Genomic DNA, 19,158 nt, shown 5'->3' on the forward strand with positions numbered 1-19,158 from the left:
CATTTAGTTGTGGCACCAAATTGAGCAAGATCACAAAAGGGGGACAGAAAAGAGGGCTACCCATTCCTACATAATGGGATTTCTGAGTGGCCAAACACTGCAATGAGGAGAAAGAAAGCAATTTCACAGCTAGGAGAGATGAGGTTAAAAGGAAACCATGCCTGGGGTGCCTGGGTGGCTCAGTCCATTAAGCGTCCGACTTTTGAGAGCAGCTCACGTCGTGATCTCGAGGTTGTGAGATCGAGCCCCACATTGGGCTGTGCTGACAGCGCAGAAACTCCTTAGGATCTCTCTCTCCCTCACCCTCTGCTCCTCCCCTGTGCTCTCTCTCAAAATATAGACAGATCTGCAGATAATGTACTGGTTGACTGACTTTTACGCACGAATATAGCTCCCTAGATAGGAACCGTTCGGCAGGTACAGAAACAACCACCAGACTGTTGTTCACTTTTAGAAACTGGAGGGTGGGGCCTTTCCTGCACTGCTGCTAGTAGGTTTCACTCAGAAACACAGTTAAAGCAGTTACAGAATTTTTATTTGCATGTTATACCTCATTAACTTACCTCAGAATTAGTTCTTTTATTCAAGACATAGCTTACATTCTGGAGTTGTCAAAAACATCTTTGAGCTAGTGTTCCCTCCCACAAGAAGTGGAAATGATTAAGCTGGCCAAAATAGCTGTAGGCCTTCAGACAGTCTCCTCTTGGGGTCAAATGGCCGACGCTCAATCCGGCTACATGACCACATACTGCCAGAGTCAAGATTCAGAATGGCAATGCTTGATGCTTTACAAACATCATCTTACTCGAGTTTCACAACAGACCTATAGGAACTGACGCTGTTCTCTTCTCATGAATAAATGGGAGGCCCTCAGCACTGATGTGGCCGGCCCAAGAACCTAACTAGAAGTGGAAAAGCCAGGATTTCAAACCCAAAGCAAGCTATGCTACGTGCCTCGGATAATCCAGTAGTAATTACACCAGCTTAGGAAGAAGAATAACATTTTCACAAATTCTGCAATAGAACTATTTTATTAGACATATGGGGGCACTTATTTTGTATGAAATCGAAGTAACATCTCTTGCTCTCTCCTGCCCTCATGAGGCCACCACTCTAGAACGTAACAACACACTTTCGGCAGCAGCCATGACGAGGTGAAGGAGAGCGCAATTCTGAAAAATAACACCCTATAACCAAAGAGGGGGAACAAAAGCAGGCAGAGATTAGGGGGTTTCTTGGCTCCCTCCCCGCTGAAGGCCCTGGGTCCTGCTCATCTTCCTCCAACAGGAAACATGTTAGGAGTGGAAACTCCTGGGTATAGCTTGAGTAATGCTGCCCCACTCTCTTGGTAGCATCTCTCTTCCACTTCCATTTGTGCTGATGTTGTAAGCGGCTTGTTTGTAACTTCTTTAAGAAAGTCCACCCAGGTTTACATTCTGTCAGTTGCCCAAAATGGAGCTTCAAAAAACAAAAACAAACAAACAAAAAAGAAGAGCAGTAACTTTCAAAATGAGACCCTTTCTAGATGAAAGCTACTCCCTAGAAGTCAATTGGCCAAACATGCGCAGCTGGAGACAACAGATTCTGGAAACAGGTCCAGCTGGAAAATACCTCGGGTACTCAAGTAGACCCAGTTAGTCTGCATCTGTGGATTTAAAATGATCGTCGTCCACAGTGGAATAGATGTGTCCCTCGTTGCTAAGAAAATCTACAGCTTGCCTAGAAGAAACAAAGAAAGAAAAAAAAAGGCTCATTTTAAACTGATGCAGAAGACAGGAAACTGCCTTTTGGATATGGCCAAACATAGATTTTACTCACTTCCCATTTTTTATCTTAGCTAAGAATTCATAGCCACTTTGTTCACAGGGCTCTTACAAGGAGAAATACCAGTAAAACTGCAAAACTGAGATAATGCACGGAGACAATGGCTATCAGGGGTGCCTTGGACTCCTCTCCCAAACTGTGTAAACACAAGAAACGAGGGCCTAACTCAAATGCCCGTGTAAGCAAACGAAGAATCTAAAAACACCGTCCAGCTTGCACACAGAATCTCCTAGCATAAACAGCTACTTTTAAAAGTTCCTCCTCCCTACCCACCCATCACAACCCTCCTGCTCCCCCTCTGGGAAGTAAAGTTGCAGGGCATAAAGGAAAGATCTTTCCGGAAATGACAGGACACCCTTCAAGGCCCTCTGGATCAGTGCCAGTAACATATGTAATAACAGTAATAATTTGTAGAGCAATTACCACATGACGGTGATTCTGTACCTCGTCAACACTGTAACTCTGAGATAAGAATTAAGATCTTCATTTTGTTTAAAACAGGAAATGAGATTAGACCCGAGCCTTTTTATTCTGTGTAAGCCTAGAATATCAACTGATTTACAGTAACAAGTAACTATCACAAGCACCAAAATACTGTTGGTTGGATTCGTTCACCAGAATCAGGAAGCTGCTTGTCTACCACGGAATCAGAGAAAGGATGTTGGAAGGACCGTCTACAGTTTCAGGGTCAGACAGCCAAACCCACATCTCCACAGTGGAACCGTAACACCAATGGGACTGTTACTAGCTGAGGACCAGGAGCTAAGGATCTCACTCCTCCAGACTGAATTCCACAAGACGTCAAATTTATCTGGTCAGTTTTTGTCCAAAATTCCAATCACCACACGTAACGGGATTCATTATTTGTTAAATGAACAAGTGAACGAATGACGTGACGGGTAGCATCATTTTTGTAAGTCCTTTTTCTTTCTTTCTTTCCGTGACTGGACAACTTCCCTTCTGTCAGTTAAGATGGCAGCTGACAGTTTTGTTTTGTTTTTTTAAACTTACTTCTCCATTACCAGAAAACTCTAGTGAGGTCAAATGGGTATAATTCTGGAGCCCCAGCTGATGGAAACCAAATACTCACTTTATTGAGGCTACAGACATGTGCTGGAGCTGGTTCTTGAGATCCTGAAAGTTTAATCCTTCTGGTCTTGGACAAGCCTTAATCAAACTCAGCACCTGAAGAGTCAAATGAGAAAGATTTTAGCAACTACTCTGAATCCACTCCCTTATGTAAACCTGAGTCCCTTTAAAAAAAATTTTTTTTTAACATTTATTTATTTTTGAGACAGGGAGAGACAGAGCATGAACGGGGGAGGGTTAGAGAGAGAGAGGGAGACACAGAATCTGAAACAGGCTCCAGGCTCTGAGCTGTCAGCACAGAGCCCAATGCAGGGCTCGAACTCACGGACCACGAGATCGTGACCTGAGCCGAAGTTGGATGCTTAACTGACTGAGCCACCCAGGCACCCCTACCTGAGTCCCTTTATAACAAAGTAATGAGTCAGGTACTTAGAAAGCCTTAGAATCATTAAGGAAGTAACAAATTTAGGACTCTCTGTGTCTTGAATTTTTGGAGCCACTCAGTGTTTACCTGGTTTTGGGCCACAGTGAGGCCATTTGCTGGTATGGCGCTATTCCCACCAAAGTTCCCTGCTTCACCCATTCCTGGATTGCTGATAGTTGCTCTCCCTGCTAAGGGCTGAATTAAGAAAGTTCACAACGTTAGAACACTTACCAATTTAAAAAACAGTCCTTGTTATTGTAAATAGCTTATTAATAAGCGGCTCACAAAAAAGAATTTAAGTAGTTTTCCCAGTAACAACTGCTTACATTGGAAGGGATAGCTGTCATCATTAATGAGTATTTCAAAGGAAGGTAAAGTGACCCTCTGAAGCACATAATATCAGAGAGAAGGGTACCTCCTGGCTCATTCTTGTTTTTGTGATGCTGAGGGGAACCAAAGGAAAACTAGCACCGAGAAGAAAATTACCTGGAGATCCGCTATAATGGTATCTTTCCTTGGTGCTTAATCATTTAAACATGCATGCATGTATTCATTCACTCATTTATTATTTTGGGGTATTCTTACCTTGCTCTTGACTTTATTATTATTATTTTTTTAATTTTTTTTTTTTAACGTTTATTTATTTTTGAGACAGAGAGAGACAGAGCATGAATGAGGGAGGGTCAGAGAGAGGGAGACACAGAATCTGAAACAGGCTCCAGGCTCTGAGCTGTCAGCACAGAGTCCGACGCGGGGCTCGAACCCAGGGACCGCGAGATCATGACCTGAGCTGAAGTCAGCCGCCCAACCGACTGAGCCACCCAGGCGCCCCATATTATTATTAAGGAAGTTTTATTATTGAAGTACAGTTAACATACAATGTTATACTAGCTTCAGGTGCACAACACAGTGATTTGACAATTTTTTACATTACGTGACGCTCACCATGATAAATGTAGTCACCACCTGTCCCTGCACAATGTTATTACAATATTATTCACTATATTCCCTATGCTATGCCTCTCCTCTCTGTAACTTACTTACCTTATAACTGGAAGTTTGTATCTCTTACTTCCCTTCACCCATTTCACCCTCTCCCCACAGTCCCACTCAAGCATCTGTGGTCACATAGGCATGAAGCATGACAAGGAGAGAAAAAAAGTGCCCGTCACTCTTTTGTTCTTTTTTTTAGCACCAAATTTTAAAAAATAACGGGCTATAATCACTGTTTCCATTTCCCTTCTTAGTCACTCCCCAGCCCACCACTATTTGGAATCTCACTAAATAGAACTCGGGGGGCGCCTGGGTGGCTCGGTCCAACTCCTGGATTTGGCTCAGGTCATGATCTTGCGGTTCGTGAGATCGAGCCTTGCGTTGGGCTCTGCACTGACAGCATAGTAACTTCTTGGGATTCTCTCTCTGTTCCCCCATCCCAACTCTCTCTCAAAATAAATAAACTTAAAAAGCACACAAAATCCCAAAAAACTTTAAATACACCTCTCACACTGTTCTCACCAAAATCAGCAATGACTTTTCAAGCAACCTACCCGACAGTCTCTTTCAGCCCTCCAAACATGTGACTTCTCACAGAAAGACATACTGATCACACTCTTGAAATGGACCCCTCCCTAGACTTCTTGATGGCATATTCTTCTGGTTCCCTACTTACTCAAACTATACCTTCTCAGTATCTCTTGCCAGTTTTCTCTCCACCCATCTCCCAAAAGGCTGATCGATCCCCCAGGATTCTATCCCAGACCTCCTTCTAGGCCACAATTCCTTGTTCCCAGCCATTGACTGGACTTACGTCCACCTAGCTCTCTCACACGCTTCAAAGCAAAATTACATCCTTCCCCAAACCTGCTTGCCCTGCTCTATTCCAAACCCAATGTGAGAGTAAACCCAAATGCAATCCTGCAGACTTCAACTGTCCATTCACTCACCTCCCACAACCTGTCACCATAGCCTATCACACAATCTTCGGTGGTGCTCGAGCCCATTCTCCTCACCCTGGCTTCCTGGCGCCATTTTGGCTGCTAAGTCTGGCCTACTCCAGTCAGTCCTTCTCTTTGCTACCACGTTAACAGCTTCTAATCGTGTCCCTCCTCTGACAGAAAGCTTTCAGGTGGCTCCCCCTGCCTGTGGAAATAATATAAACCTACACATTTAAGACGTACCACTAGATGTCAAAATCTCTATTTTACTCTTGGCCATTTCTTTTCGATACACTTCACTCCCCAGCTGCACCTGGACTTCTTGCCAGCTACACACATGCCTCTGACCTGAACATGCTGTTCCCTGTCTGGAATGCCCCTCCCTCATCTGCCTAGTAAACGCTGACTTCTCATCCTTCGAGGCCAACTTAACTGCCACTGCCTTTGCAGAGCCTTCTGACACGCCCCAGGCCAGGTTAGCCATGCTCTTTCCTTGGCTCTCACATGTTTGGCCCATTCCCTCTCCCAACAGCCATCATGCTGTTCTCCTGTCACTTTCCTCCACTAGCCCCTTCGTCTTCACACAGTGCCTGGTGCAGTATGTGCCCAGTCGATGTTTAACCTACTGCACTGAATAAATAAGCAAGATAGAAGATCAAATATGGTAAGTGCCCATTACAGGTGTAAGAGCACTGTGGAAGTTCGTCAGGAGAAATCCCATCCAGTCAGGAGAGTCCGTCATTTAATAAACATTCATTAAACGCCTATTGCTTTGAGGTAATAAACAAAAATCGATCACGATCCCTTGTTTTCAAGTTAGATGCCTTCACACTGCCTGCTGTGAAACAGAAGCTTCACATGTTATGATCTAAGAATACCGAACCGAATACGATTTCTTACCCAGATACTCTGCTTGAAAGGGTTTCATGTCCTCCTTCAGGTAGCCCCACCTCCTGTACCTGGGACTTGGTTTAGGCATCACCTGCTCCAAGGGGGTCTTTCTTTTTTTAAGTAGGCATCATGCCCAGCGCTGAGCCCAACAAGGGGCTTGAACTCACAACCCTGAGATCAAGATCTCAGCTGAAATCAAGAGTAGGATGCTTAACTGACTGAGTCACCCAGGTGCCCCTCCAAGGGGTCTTTCTTGATGTCCAGATCAGGACAGGAAACCCTTCTCCGTGGTTTCACAGCACCCTGTGCTCGCCACTTACACTGCTCTCACAGCTTAAAGTGATCTGAATCTCCAATGCTCAGACACCAACTCTTTGGGGGGGGGGGGGTTATTTACTCAATACAATTGTCTACACCCCCAGTTTCTACTCCCTAACCACCCACCCTCAATTTAAAATCATTTTTATGATATATTTGATACATACATATATGTCATTAAATACGGTAATATAAGACACACCCCTTAACTTTTTAAAAAACTTTATTTATGTTTAAGTAACCTCTATACCCAATGTGGGACATGAACTCATGATCCCAAGATCAAGAGTTGCATGCTCTTCCAACTGAGCCAGCCAGGTGCCCCAACACCCTAAACTTTCCATACACAATTCTGTTCTTTTTAACCTACTTCCCCCATCTTCTACCACCAAAGCCTCCCTTTTGGAGATCCATGTTTTTAATTTTTTTAAACCTATTTTTTTTTTTAGTTTTATAATTCTTTTCAATGTTCATTGATTTTTGAGAGAGAGAGAGAGAGAGAGAAAGAGACAAAGCGTGAGCAGGAGAGGGGCAGAGAGGGAGACACAGAATCCAAAGCAGGCTCCAGGCTCTGAGCTGTCAGCACAGAGCCCAAGGCAGTGCTTGAACCCACAACTGCAAGATCATGACCTGACCTGAGCCAAAGTTGGATGCTGACTGAGCCACCCAGGCAACTCCCCCCCTTTTTTTTTTAACTTTTTATAATTGTTTTTTAAGTTTACTTTTTAAGAGAGAGAGAGTATGTGAGTGGGACAGGGGCAGAGAGAGAAGGGGGGGGGACAGAGGATCTGAAGCAGGCTCTGGCTGACAGCAGAGAGCCTAATGTGGGGCTTGAACTCACAAACTGTGAGATCATGACCTGAACCTAAGGCAGACACTTAATTAGCCGTGTCACCCAGGCGCCCCAAAGATCCATGTTTCTAAATCGAACAGGAGACCTCTCCCATCACCTTCCTTGACTTCAAGGCAGCATTCTACAGTTGACTGCCACCCCCTCCTTCCTAAAAATACTCTTTTCAGAATCTTCTACAGAATCACATTCCCTGGTTTCCTCTTGCCCAATGTGCAACTTCTTTGACTTCCACTGGCTCCTCTTCTCCAAATTGCTAAAGATTAGTGTGTCCCAGAGCTCAGGTCTCTGACCTCTGAACTCCCCAGTTACCTTATCTAATCCAAGGCTTTAAATATCACCTACACGACGACTCCCAAAGTTCTGCCTCCAGCCCTGACCTCTCCCCCTTGGATACCAGTTCTACATATTCAACCATCCATTCTGTTCTCCGCTTGGATATTGCATGAGCACCTCATATTTGGGAAGTCCAAACAGAAGTCTGGATTTTACCCCCAGATTTGCCAGCTTCATCTGGTTGCTCATGCCCCAAACCCAGAAGTCATTTTTGAACTCTCCCTCTTTATATCATGTCCCCACCAAGAAGTCCTGTCAGCTCCACCTCCAAAATCCGTCAGAATCCAACTACTCCTTACCCCAGCTGCTACCATTCCCAAATCATTTCTGTTGCCATTCTTAGAGCCCCATAATCTGTACTCCATACAACAGCCCAGCCCAAATGAATTTTTTAAAAGACAAATCAGACCACATCACTCCCCAGATGAAACCTTCTAAGGGCCTAGAGTAATGACTGGCACATACCAGGCTCAATAAATATTTCTCCAAGAAATGAATGAATGAACGAATGAATACATTTATCTCTGTATCCCCAGTGCTTACCAAACTGTTTGGCATAGAATAGGATGCAATAACATCCTTAGTGGCTGAAGAGTTTTCTAGTCTCTCCTACTGCGACCAATCCCCCGCCTTGGCACCAGAATCACCTAAGGATATTCTTCTTTTTCTTTTTTTGCTAACTTTATTTTTAAGTTTATTTATTTATTTATTTGGGGGGTGGGGAGAATGAATGAGCAGAGGAGGGGCAGAGAGAGAGGGAGAGAGAAGAGAATCCCAAGCAGGCTCCGCACTATCAGCGCAGAGCCTGACGCGGGGCTTGAACTCACGAACCATGAGATCGTGACCTGAGCTGAAACCAAGGGTCAGACACTTAACTGACTGAGCCACCCAGGTTCCCTGCTATATTTTTTTAATTTGAGAGAGAAAGAGAGCATGAGTGGGAGAGGCAGAAGGAGGGAGAGAGAGAGAGAATCTCAAGCAGCCTCCGTGCACAGCATAGAGCCTGACGCAGGGGTCAATCCCACGACCCCTGGCTCATGACCTGAGCCGAAATCTAGAGTTGAACACTCAACTGACCAAGCCACCCAGGCACCCCTTTTGCTAATGTTTTTTAAAACAAGCTCCACACCTAACATGAGGCGTAAGCTCACAACCCCGAGATTAAGACTCACATGCTCTACCAACTGAACCAGCCAGGCACCCCTAGATAATCTAAGGACATTCTAATACAAGAATCAATAAACCTTTTGTGGGGTCCTAGATGGACTACCCAAATGGAATTCACACAGCATAAAATGATGTTGAGAAATTTCAATATTCAGCAAGAAAAATAACTTCAGGGGCAAAATAATGGTCCATAATTTTTCTTATTTAGCCAACAGATTCGAAAAAAAGCAGTAAAATACCTCCTAGTGGGGGTTTTTCTATGAATATAATCCTAGAGCCAAGTGCTCAGCCTCTAATTATACGTCTACACTTGAAGGTTGTCTTAGGCCTCGGCCTTTCAAGTCAGTGGGGTCAGAGGAACTTGTAATTCTGAGAAACACGAGTGCTTCCTCTGGAATAAAATAACATGGCAAAGCTCACAAAGAAAACGTTCTGAGGACGGAGTGAGGCCTTTCTTCCGGCCCAACCTTCAAAATGTCAAGAAAATCAAAGCTGTAGCACAGAGCGGTCTATGTTCTTCCAGAGAAGAGGGAAAGTTCTGAGAGTAAAGCTGCTCACCTGGCTGTTAGCTTTGCTCAGGATCATGTGTGCGTTGACTACTTCCAGAATATGTGTGGTGAATTCATTCATATCCTCCAGAGGCATGATCTTAAAGGCTACCAGGCTTTTTTTGTTCTTTTGAAATAAAGAGAAAAAGGTAAATGAAGCACGAGCACATTCAAATCAACTTCAGGTTAAAACACCGTGGCACTTTTCCTGGTTATATTTTGCCAAAATGGAGAAAATGTATTATATACTTCAAATTTTTAAGGTTAATCCAAATAAAGTTATTAATGGGAGAAAAAAACCAAAGCTAGAGCTCAGAGCTGTTCAATGACTTGCGCGAGCTTATATAGCCGAGCAGAGTATAGTCTGGCTGCGAATCCTGTGTCCTCCTTTTACCCCTAGCGGATGCCACAGATGGCAATTATAGGCAGGGATCCTATTCTTTCCCTACCATTCTGTTAGTTTCATATTAAGGTCAAAACCCGTTATTTCTTTCAAGAGAATAATGAAAAAATTTCAATCTGACACCCGCTGAATATAAAGGCTTGGTTCAATCTTAAGTATCCTAAACTCAGGCATGAATCCAGAAACTGCTTCATGCAAACATATTTCAACTATGATTTTTTTTCTGACTTTACCTGAAAAGATCTCAGATGGCCAGCCACTTTTACATACGTTTCTGGAGGAACCACTGTGTTTTCACTGCTGGCATCCTAAAAGATAAAATACAGGGGCGCCTGGGTGGCACAGTCGGTTAAGCGTCCGACTTCAGCCAGGTCACGATCTCGCGGTCCGGGAGTTCGAGCCCCGCGTCGGGCTCTGGGCTGATGGCTCAGAGCCTGGAGCCTGTTTCCGATTCTGTGTCTCCCTCTCTCTCTGCCCCTCCCCCGTTCATGCTCTGTCTCTCTCTGTCCCAAAAATAAATAAACGTTGAAAAAAAAAAATTTAAAAAAAAAAGATAAAATACGTATCACACTAAGGTTTTAGAGATGTTGGTGAAACTCTGAAGCTGCTAAATTATAAGGGTGCCTGGGTGGCTCAGTCGGTTAAGCGTCCGACTTGGGCTCAGGTCATGATCTCACAGTTTGTGAGTTCAAGCCTCGCGTCAGGTTCTGTGCTGACAGCTCAGAGTCTGGAGCCTGCTTCAGATTCTGTGTCTCCTTTTCTCCCTGCCTCTTCCCTGCTCATGCTCTGTCTCTCTCTCTTGCTCTCAAAAATAAATAAACATAAAAAAAAAAAAAAAAAAAGAAAAGAAAAGAAACGAAAAACTGCTAGGGGCCCCTGGGTGGCTCAGTCGGTTGAGGGTCCAACTTCAGTTCAGGTCATGATCTTACAGTTCGTGGGCCTTGCATTGGGCTCCATGCTGACAGTGTGGAGCCTGCTTGGGATTCTCTCTCTCTTCCTCACTCCTGCACTCTCTCTCTCAAAATAAATAAATTAAAAATATACATATATTAAAAAAAAGACAATATGCACTCGTGTTCAAATGGTCTTGGGCATACAACTTTCTGGTGGATACACTTATCAGCATAGCAACTCTACCTTTAGGATTTTAAGGAAATAATTAAGAACATGCATTTAGATTTAGCTTTAAATGCAGCTCTTTATCTTGAGGTTTTGAGTTCAAGCCTCATGTTGGGTGTAGAGATTACTTAACACTTAAAGCTTCAAGAATATTCATATGGCATAGTTTAGAATACTAAAAAATTGAAAACAACCTAAATACCCAACAGTCATGCATTTATACAATGGGATACTTCACACCATTGCAAGTGATAATGTAGAACTTAAAGTCAGACATTTAACCGACTCAGCCACCTAAGCAACCCCCCTTTCTTTTATTTTTTTGAGAGAGTGCAAGTGGGGGAGGAATAGAGAGTACGAGAGAGAATCTCAAGCAGGCTCTGTGCTGTTAGCACAGAGCCTGACGTGGGGCTCAAACTCATGAAACTGAGATCGTGACCTGAGCCGAATAACCACAAGTCAGACACTTATCTGACTGAGCCATCTAGGCACCCCCCCCCCGGCCCCCACACCTTTTTTTAGAGAGTGAGAGGGAGAGAGAAAGCACGTGCACATGAGTGGGGAAGAGGGACAGAGGGAGAAAGAGAATCTCAAGTAGGCTCCATGCTCAGCGTGAGCCTGACACAACCGTGACATCGTGACCTGAGCCGAAATCAAGAGTCAGATGCTTCACCAACTGAGCCCCCACGACATCCCTAATTTTTCATTATTAGAAACAATGCTATGATCAAGATTCTTACAGCTGAATCTTGGCACACATCTTTAATTACTTCCTTAACGTAAACCTCTAGCAGTGGAGTGCCAGGTCAACATTTTTATGATGGGTGATTTTGACCACCGGCTGATTGCTGAGGTAGGTTATACTCATCTGTACTCAAACCATCAAGGTAGGATGGTATCCGCTTCCCTGGAGAAATAATGGCAAATCACTCAATGAACGTTCTAAGTGCTAAGTGCCAGAGGCACTGTGTTAGCTACTACTCTTACCACAAGTGGACATTCTTTTTTTTTTCTATGCTAATTTAATAAGTTAAAAACGGTACCTTAATGTTTATTAAACCTGCTTGTTACCATTGCAAATTATGTTTCACCTTTTATGAATTATCTCTGCATCTTCTTTGCCCATTTTCCTAAGACGCAGTGGCTTTTTTTTTTTTGCTTTGTAATAGCTTTTACTAATTGAAAAATGTTAACATTTGTAATGTGTCACAAAAAACCTTCCCGCTGATTTAAACAATATTTACCGAGGGCCCACCGTGTAACTAGCACTGTTCTAGGTGAGGGGGATACAATGGTGACCGAGACAAAAATCCCTGTCCTGAAAAACAAAAGAACAATGACAACAACCACGAAACCCCGTTTTCACAGAGTTTATATTCTAGCGCCTTCTGTCACTTGCCTTTTAACTTTGCTTATAAGGATAGTGAAGTTGAGAGCATTTGAAACTTCCCTGAAACCAAATGTATTAACCTTTCATTGCAGGGTCTCTGCCTTTGATATCTTGCTTGTAAATTATTCTTACAGGAAGAAATTACAAAGTGAGACAAAAGTTCAACCTCTCCAAAGCCCCAAAGTAACCCCACCCTGAAACAGCCGCTTACATCTGTGTCAACCCACTGGCGAACATCCATGGGCGCAGCTGTCATGTCATCTACTTTGTAAACAATGTTGGTTGGAGCCTTCTCTGCATGTCTGATGATACCCACAACAGTGACCTAGATCAGAAAGAAAAAAAAAAAGTTGGCTTTTCCTGGAAACTAAAACAACATTTATGTGTTTTTAAAGAAAGTTTATTTCATTCTTCATATGAGCAAGGGAACCTGCAACAAGTTACTTTACTTACCTGTGAAATCTCAACCTTCCCAATTCTGAACACTTCATCGACCAGGGTGGCAGAAAGCAGCTGAGATATGGTACAGGGTACAATGTGCTGGGCTCGGGCTCTCTGAAAAGGAAAAGTACGCATAAATTCAATTAAGGAATTCATAATTACCACTCGTTAACACCTTTTATGTGCCAAGCACTTTACACAATCCTAACACTGACTCTTCAGAATGAATCTCACTGGGACGCCTGGGTGGCTCAGTCGGTTGAGTGTCCGACTTCGGCTCAGGTCACGATCTCAAGGTTTGAGTTTGAGCCCCGTGTCAGGCTCTGTGCTGACAGCTTCAGATTCTGTATCTCTCCCTCTCTCTGCCCCTCCTGTGCTCATGCTCTGTCTCTCAATAATAAATAAACGTTTTAAAAAAAATTAAAAAAAAAAAAAAAAAAAAGAATGAATCTCATTACCCCTGCTTCGCAGAGATGGAAACCAAGGTTATATAGCTAATGAATGCCATACTTGAGAATCCAAACCAGGCTTGTTTGACTCCAAAGCTCCCGGTCAATTGAGAAGTCTGTGGGACATGAGGGATTCACCGAAATGACCAGGCCAGAATGGGGACAACATAAGGAAGGATGACCCGCTTTTCCAGAACAAAACTTTAACTCCAATTTTAGAATGAAGGCAAGCTGGAGCTGGCTGTTCGGGTCACCAATGACATGAGATGGTATTTGGAAAGGGTTTGAGAAATGACCAGAGGAGACAGAACTTTGGAGTTGCTCTAAGTGTTGTGATAAAATACAAGAAAACATTAGAGGTACAGCTTCCTTAAGAACAGATGTTCTGACAATCAGATGGAAGTCTCAGGGGGAAACGGGATAAGGGTTTGGCCACACTGGGCCAGTGTGGGCCTTTTCTTAAAGGGAAAGGACACGGTGCGGGCGGAGGACTGTCTAGTGAGGACACTGAAATCCCATCTAAAAGCGGCCTACCGACAACATAAACTCTTCTTGTCACCTACCACTGGCCAGGGCTTGTCTCATGGCATGAAGATGAGAAAAATGGGATAGGATTTGCTCACAACACATTCCTACCTAATGGAGGCAGAGGTGTAAATAATAGACCTGGTCTGGGTATACTCTTGAATGAGATGCACTACGCGGGATCCCAGAAAAACATACTGGCACTTTCGAGAGGTAGCATTTGGGCTCCACCTGGAAGTGTGAAAACTTCGACAGTGAAAAAACAGCGAGCGAGGGATGGGCATGACAGACTAAGGGTACACAGGCACTCTCACAAACTCATAGAGGGAATAAGTACACGGAAGAAAATGCACGACGGATTAGAGATTACAATTCTTCCTGTCAGACATCAACAACCCAATAGCAGTTCTACATGGAAGACAGAACGTAACAGACTCTCGGCATTCATGGATTTAGAAGGTGCAGCTTTGTCCTGAAGGTCCATATGATACTAGCAGAGTATTTCCTTCTGCTGAAGCATAATTTTGAATGGGGAGCCTTGCCAGGATGGTAAAAAGTAAGCCCCGCTAACTACCAGCACACGTCACAAAAAGTGGCAGTTAAGCTTGAGGGTTAAGATTATGGCTCTATCAGGAGCAGTGTGCTCTTGGTCATGTTTTTCAACTCATTTGTATCTTAGTTTTCTTATCTGTAAAACTAGGAATGTAAAAATTCCGAAAATTAAGTATATGGTGAAGTACGTAGAATAATACCTGGCACGTTGTAAGCACTCAAAAAAGGTTAGCAATTATTACTTTAAAAAATTTTTCTTCTGTTTATTTTTGAGACAGAGCGTGAGTGGGGGAGGGGCAGAGAGAGACGGAGACACATAATCCAAAGCAGGCTCCAGGCTCTGAGGTGTCAGCACAGAGCCCAACACAGGGCTCGAACTCACGAACCGTGATGAGATCGTGCCCTGAGCCCGCAGTCAGACATTTAACCGACTGAGCCACCCAGGCGCGCCCCCGGCTCCCCCGCCAAAAATGTTAGCAATTATTATGTCAGCTACTGCTCCTGTTTATATGTGCAACAGCTTTTAATAAGGATGTGAAGGAATCAGTAGTGATGCTTTTCAATTTTATTTTATGGTACTTTATAGGCAAGATTACATGTGATATTAGTATTTATAGATTTAAAATTTGCTGAGGTCCCATGTTTTAGTTCTCACTACTCTATACTGTTTCCATCTATCACAGGTGAGATTTTCATTGTATTTTTAGCATAAGAAAACTATGAACCACTATTGGTAGCAGGAACAAGAACATGGGCTTTGGTGCCACAGTTCTATAGACCTGCGTTCAATCCCAGCTTCATAGCCCTGGACATGCCACCACCTCTTCTGTAAAGCAGGGAGATCTACCTTTCAAATTGTAAACAAAACATAATGTATATAAAAATGCTAATGTTTATCTCTCCATGAAGTGTGTACTCACTAAATAAATACTATTCCAATAATGATTGAGGTGTTAGCAATACCTTCAAGTTCACCTCCAGTCACAGGTATTTCCTGTTTTTTAACAAGCACATATTATGTGCCAGGAATTGGTTACAAGGAGTTCCTGGTTTGTTCCAAAGAGGTTCACAGAGCATGTGAATGTATATTTATTTGAAAATAGAATTATTTTCTCGTTGACTACAAACTATAGGTTACTCTGGACAGTGCTGTATGAAACTACCATCTTTAGGGGAAAAAGTGGTCGGTATTGAAAATTTCATATGATTCGATAAAATATAACAGGTTTACAGGAGACAGGAAACATTTTGGATAAGGTGATTATCTAATTTACTGTTGAAAAAGCACTAGATGGAAAACCAGCAAGATCTGGGTTTGAGTCTTCAGCTTATAACCAGTATCACTCTCCGAAAAGCTGTCTTAATACACGGCCCAAGCAAGGGATCCTGAGACAAAAATTCTATCAACTGGAATGAAGAAAATAGTTACGCTCAGGAAAGATAAAAACTAATGCTCTATCTTTTGTTTTCTTCTTCACAACCTCAAGGAAGACAAAGCGTACCGGAGTCCCCTGTGGTCTTGGCTGGGAAAAAGAAAACTACAATACAGAGAAGCTGCTTACCAGATTTTGGATTCGCTCAGCATCACGTGTGCACTGTCTAGAGTTCCCTTTACTTACTAGCTATATAAGCTTAGGCAGTCCCTTAATCTCCCAGAGCCTCTGTTGTACAATGGAGTAAACAATAAATACGTTATGGGATTATAGGAAATAATCTGTACGAAAAATATAATGCAGTGTCAAATGTATGGTAATTATCGACGAATTCTTTCCCACCGACACACCCCTGAATTAATAGTTTAGGTGAAAGCTTATCAACCCATACAAAGAACAGAGAACTTCCTAACATTGAACCTGAACACCACATTGTGAACGACAGCTAAAGAGTAGCCACATCAACCTTGTGTTTAAAGGATGAAATCAACGGTAGTTGTTAAAGGCAAATTCATTCCTGCAAGAGTGAATAACAAGCATTTGGACAGCTTTTTACGCATAGCTTTCCTATACATCACATTACCTCACCTATCAATTCTCAGAACCACCCTGTGATAGAAGTCGTACTAGTACCATTTATCAGATGAGAAAAACCAAGGGCCACAAGGTTCAAGTTGCTGCACTAAAGTCACCGCCAGTTAAAAGCCGATTCTTGACGCTATGTATTTGGGCTCCATCACTCATGTCTTTTTTAATAAAAATATCTGGGATCACTTATTAAAAGGGACTATAAGGCAGGCACTTATATAGACCACAATATTAAGTCTCACAACAACTTTGTAAGGCATGTATTATTACAATATTACATGTATTATTACAATATTACATGTATTATTACAATATTACATGTATTATTACAATATTACATGTATTATTACAACATGTAAGGCATGTATTATTAATCCCATTTAGCAGTAATCCCACTTGATTCCTGAGGTTAAGAAATTTGTCCAATGAGACCATTAGTGTCAGAGCAACAGAACACAGATCCACCTGACTTCCAACACCATGCTCTTTCCACCGCTTTTTAGCACCTCATTACATTTAATTAAAAAAAATTTTTTTTTCAAATACACGAAGAAGTCAAAATAGGCTAATACCAGTTCAGTTTGTCCACAAAACTGATTCCTTAGTAAACTTCAAAATAAAGCCAAAAAAACAGTGGAAGTGAAAGTGGGAGAAATTTCATTTTTGAAACTTACAGCACTCAACTGTAAGATTCCATACGACAATAGTTGGTAATTATCCAATCAGTTCATGTTTAACACCTTTCGCCGCAGACATTTTCTCTCAGGGATGAGTTAGGAGCTTCAGGCCAGAATAAAATAAAACGAAATGCTCTTTCAACCTACTGATTTCTTTTCAGCCTGGGAAGGTGTCGGCATTCCGAAGCCCCCCGGGGACTGTGTGTAGCCGCCGCTGACTCCGCCAAAGGAAGTGCCATAGCTTTCAGATCCGCCTGGTTTTAAACAACAGTATTAATGCCTGTGCTGCTTCCCAAGCCTCTGAAGAGCCCACCGGGCCCCTCAGACTTCACCCCACGGCCAACCACTCCCAGCGTCCCCCTAATCTTCCCCACCACCTAGCCCCGGGCCCTCGCCCCTTGCCCATCCCGTCCCTCCCCCACTCCCCCCGCCACACGTCTGTCCGACCCCCCGCCCTCTTGCTAAATCCTCCTTGCGACGCTCATCCTTACCAAACCACATCTTGGTCACGATCCCTTCAGGAGAGAGGCCCAGAAGACTCCCGTCTGGTGGGTTGGCCGGGATCCTCAGAACCCCCTTTCGCCCGCAGTGCTACACCTACTTCCCGCTGGTGCCACAAACTCCTTCCCGCGAAGGACGGAGCCAATCAGCGTCCAGAACGCTTCGTGCTTCTGCCAATCAATGCTCACGAACTCTACACTTTTTCCTGTCTTCCCAGGCCCTGCTTAAGAATACACGCCCTGCGCTGCCACGGGGGTCCGAAGGCTCTGCGGCCATTTTTACTACGGGCAAAACACGCTGCGCAAGCGGAAGCGAGGAGCAGAGAGAGGCTGATGGGCGGTGTCTCAAGAAAACAACCAAGCAAAATGATAATTCCGTAGCTCAGGCGGTATAATCCCACCTCCGCCAGATGGGCGACACTTTACATCACTTCCTTTGTTAGGCGTCCTCCTGTTCCCGCCAAACTCTCGCCAATCAGACATCGCCGTAATCTACATCTTTACAGCAGAATTCAGGCCTCGGCGACTCCGCCTCGCCATCGTGCGGCGCTTGCGCACCGGGGGACCTCGCCTTACGCGCTTCACAGCCCCTCGTGGGGTTGCTAGTTCCTGTCCTCAAAAAAGCCGAGTTCTTTCCTCGTATCCGCGTTCCCTCGTTCTGATTCTCCCAGCGAGGCTATAAGGCACTTACACTCTCTTCCCCAAAATATGTGAGGATGGTATCCTGCTCCTGCCCCGCCATCCACCCCAGGGCAATACGCCTCTGCATCCCCGATTACTTAACCACTTCTTCTTATAACATTGTTCTGTCCGTCCTGTAGAGAGGGGAACGCGCCTGTCAGTTCCTTCCTCTAAATATCACTAGTTTGGCACACCTCGCTTATGTGATAGGAAGTATTTAATGTTGCGTATTGTGTTCCAAGGTCTGTGCTGGCCCCAGGGATTCAATAGTAAGATAGACATGGTAACTGGGTTCCTGGGCCATTTTATTTTTCTGAAACTGCAGACACTGCCTTAAATATTTTACATTCACTAACTCAACCCTGTGAGGTAGGTGAGTACCGTTTATTGTCCCGATTTTACAAAGGGGGCAGCTGAGGCAAAGAAAGGCTAAGTCGGCATTCAAGCCCAGGAAGTCTGATTGCACCAACCAGTGTGGGCACTCTACCTTCTTGTACATCTTAGAACTGGAGCACAAACTCCAGTTGACAACTGGGGTCAGGCAGCAAAACTGTAGATGTAGTGGGTTAGATAATAGAGGGAAACTTTTTACTCTTTTCTCCGCAGTGAGAAAAACAACCATGCAAACATAATGGTAAACAGCAACCAAGCCAATGAATATGGATGGGCCTAGTGTTGCCATCTATGTGCTTCTTTAGCAGATGCCAGAAATTTTGATTTTTGTGTAAAAAATTTCTGAATTTTAAGTGTTTTTAAGTAAATTAAAAAATCTTAAAAACACCGTGTAGGCCAAAGAAAGTGTATCTGTGGGTCAGACATTGCCCATCTCCCACCTCTTAACCTATGTAAATTCTGTAAGCCTCCGGGGGCCCCTGGGTGGTTCAGGCAGTTAAGCCTCTGACCTGCTCAGGTCATGATCTCACAGTTTGTGGGTTTGAGCCCTGCACCGGCTTTGTGCTGACAGCTTGGAGCCTGGATCCTGCTTTGGATTCCGTGTCTCCCTCACTCTCTGCCCCTCC

The 19,158-nt window shown here is 43.8% G+C and overlaps 1 protein-coding gene across 2 annotated transcripts; it reads right to left on the reverse strand.

Annotated features, from left to right (window-relative positions):
* Positions 1–1,012: 1,012 nt before the first annotated feature.
* On the reverse strand, positions 1,013–17,746 carry RPA2 (replication protein A2). Of its 2 annotated transcripts, XM_086716176.1 has the most exons (10): positions 17,450–17,497; positions 17,106–17,212; positions 12,747–12,848; positions 12,505–12,618; positions 10,018–10,092; positions 9,392–9,508; positions 3,425–3,532; positions 2,915–3,009; positions 1,612–1,719; positions 1,013–1,458 (listed from the first exon to the last, which is right to left on the reverse strand). In XM_086716176.1, exons 1-9 carry the CDS (start codon positions 17,457–17,459, stop codon positions 1,635–1,637), a joined length of 813 nt encoding a protein of 270 aa, XP_086572302.1. In that variant the 5' UTR covers positions 17,460–17,497; the 3' UTR covers positions 1,013–1,458; positions 1,612–1,634. The 2 variants fall into 2 exon arrangements, with proteins under 2 accessions (XP_086572302.1, XP_025789634.1); XM_025933849.2 differs by having other exon boundaries at positions 1,013–1,719; positions 17,450–17,746.
* Between the last annotated feature and the right edge of the window lie 1,412 nt (positions 17,747–19,158).

Source organism: Puma concolor, chromosome C1 (assembly GCF_028749965.1).
Source record: "Puma concolor isolate L17-30 chromosome C1, mPumCon1.1.hap2, whole genome shotgun sequence".
NCBI classification, from domain to species: Eukaryota; Metazoa; Chordata; class Mammalia; order Carnivora; family Felidae; genus Puma; species Puma concolor.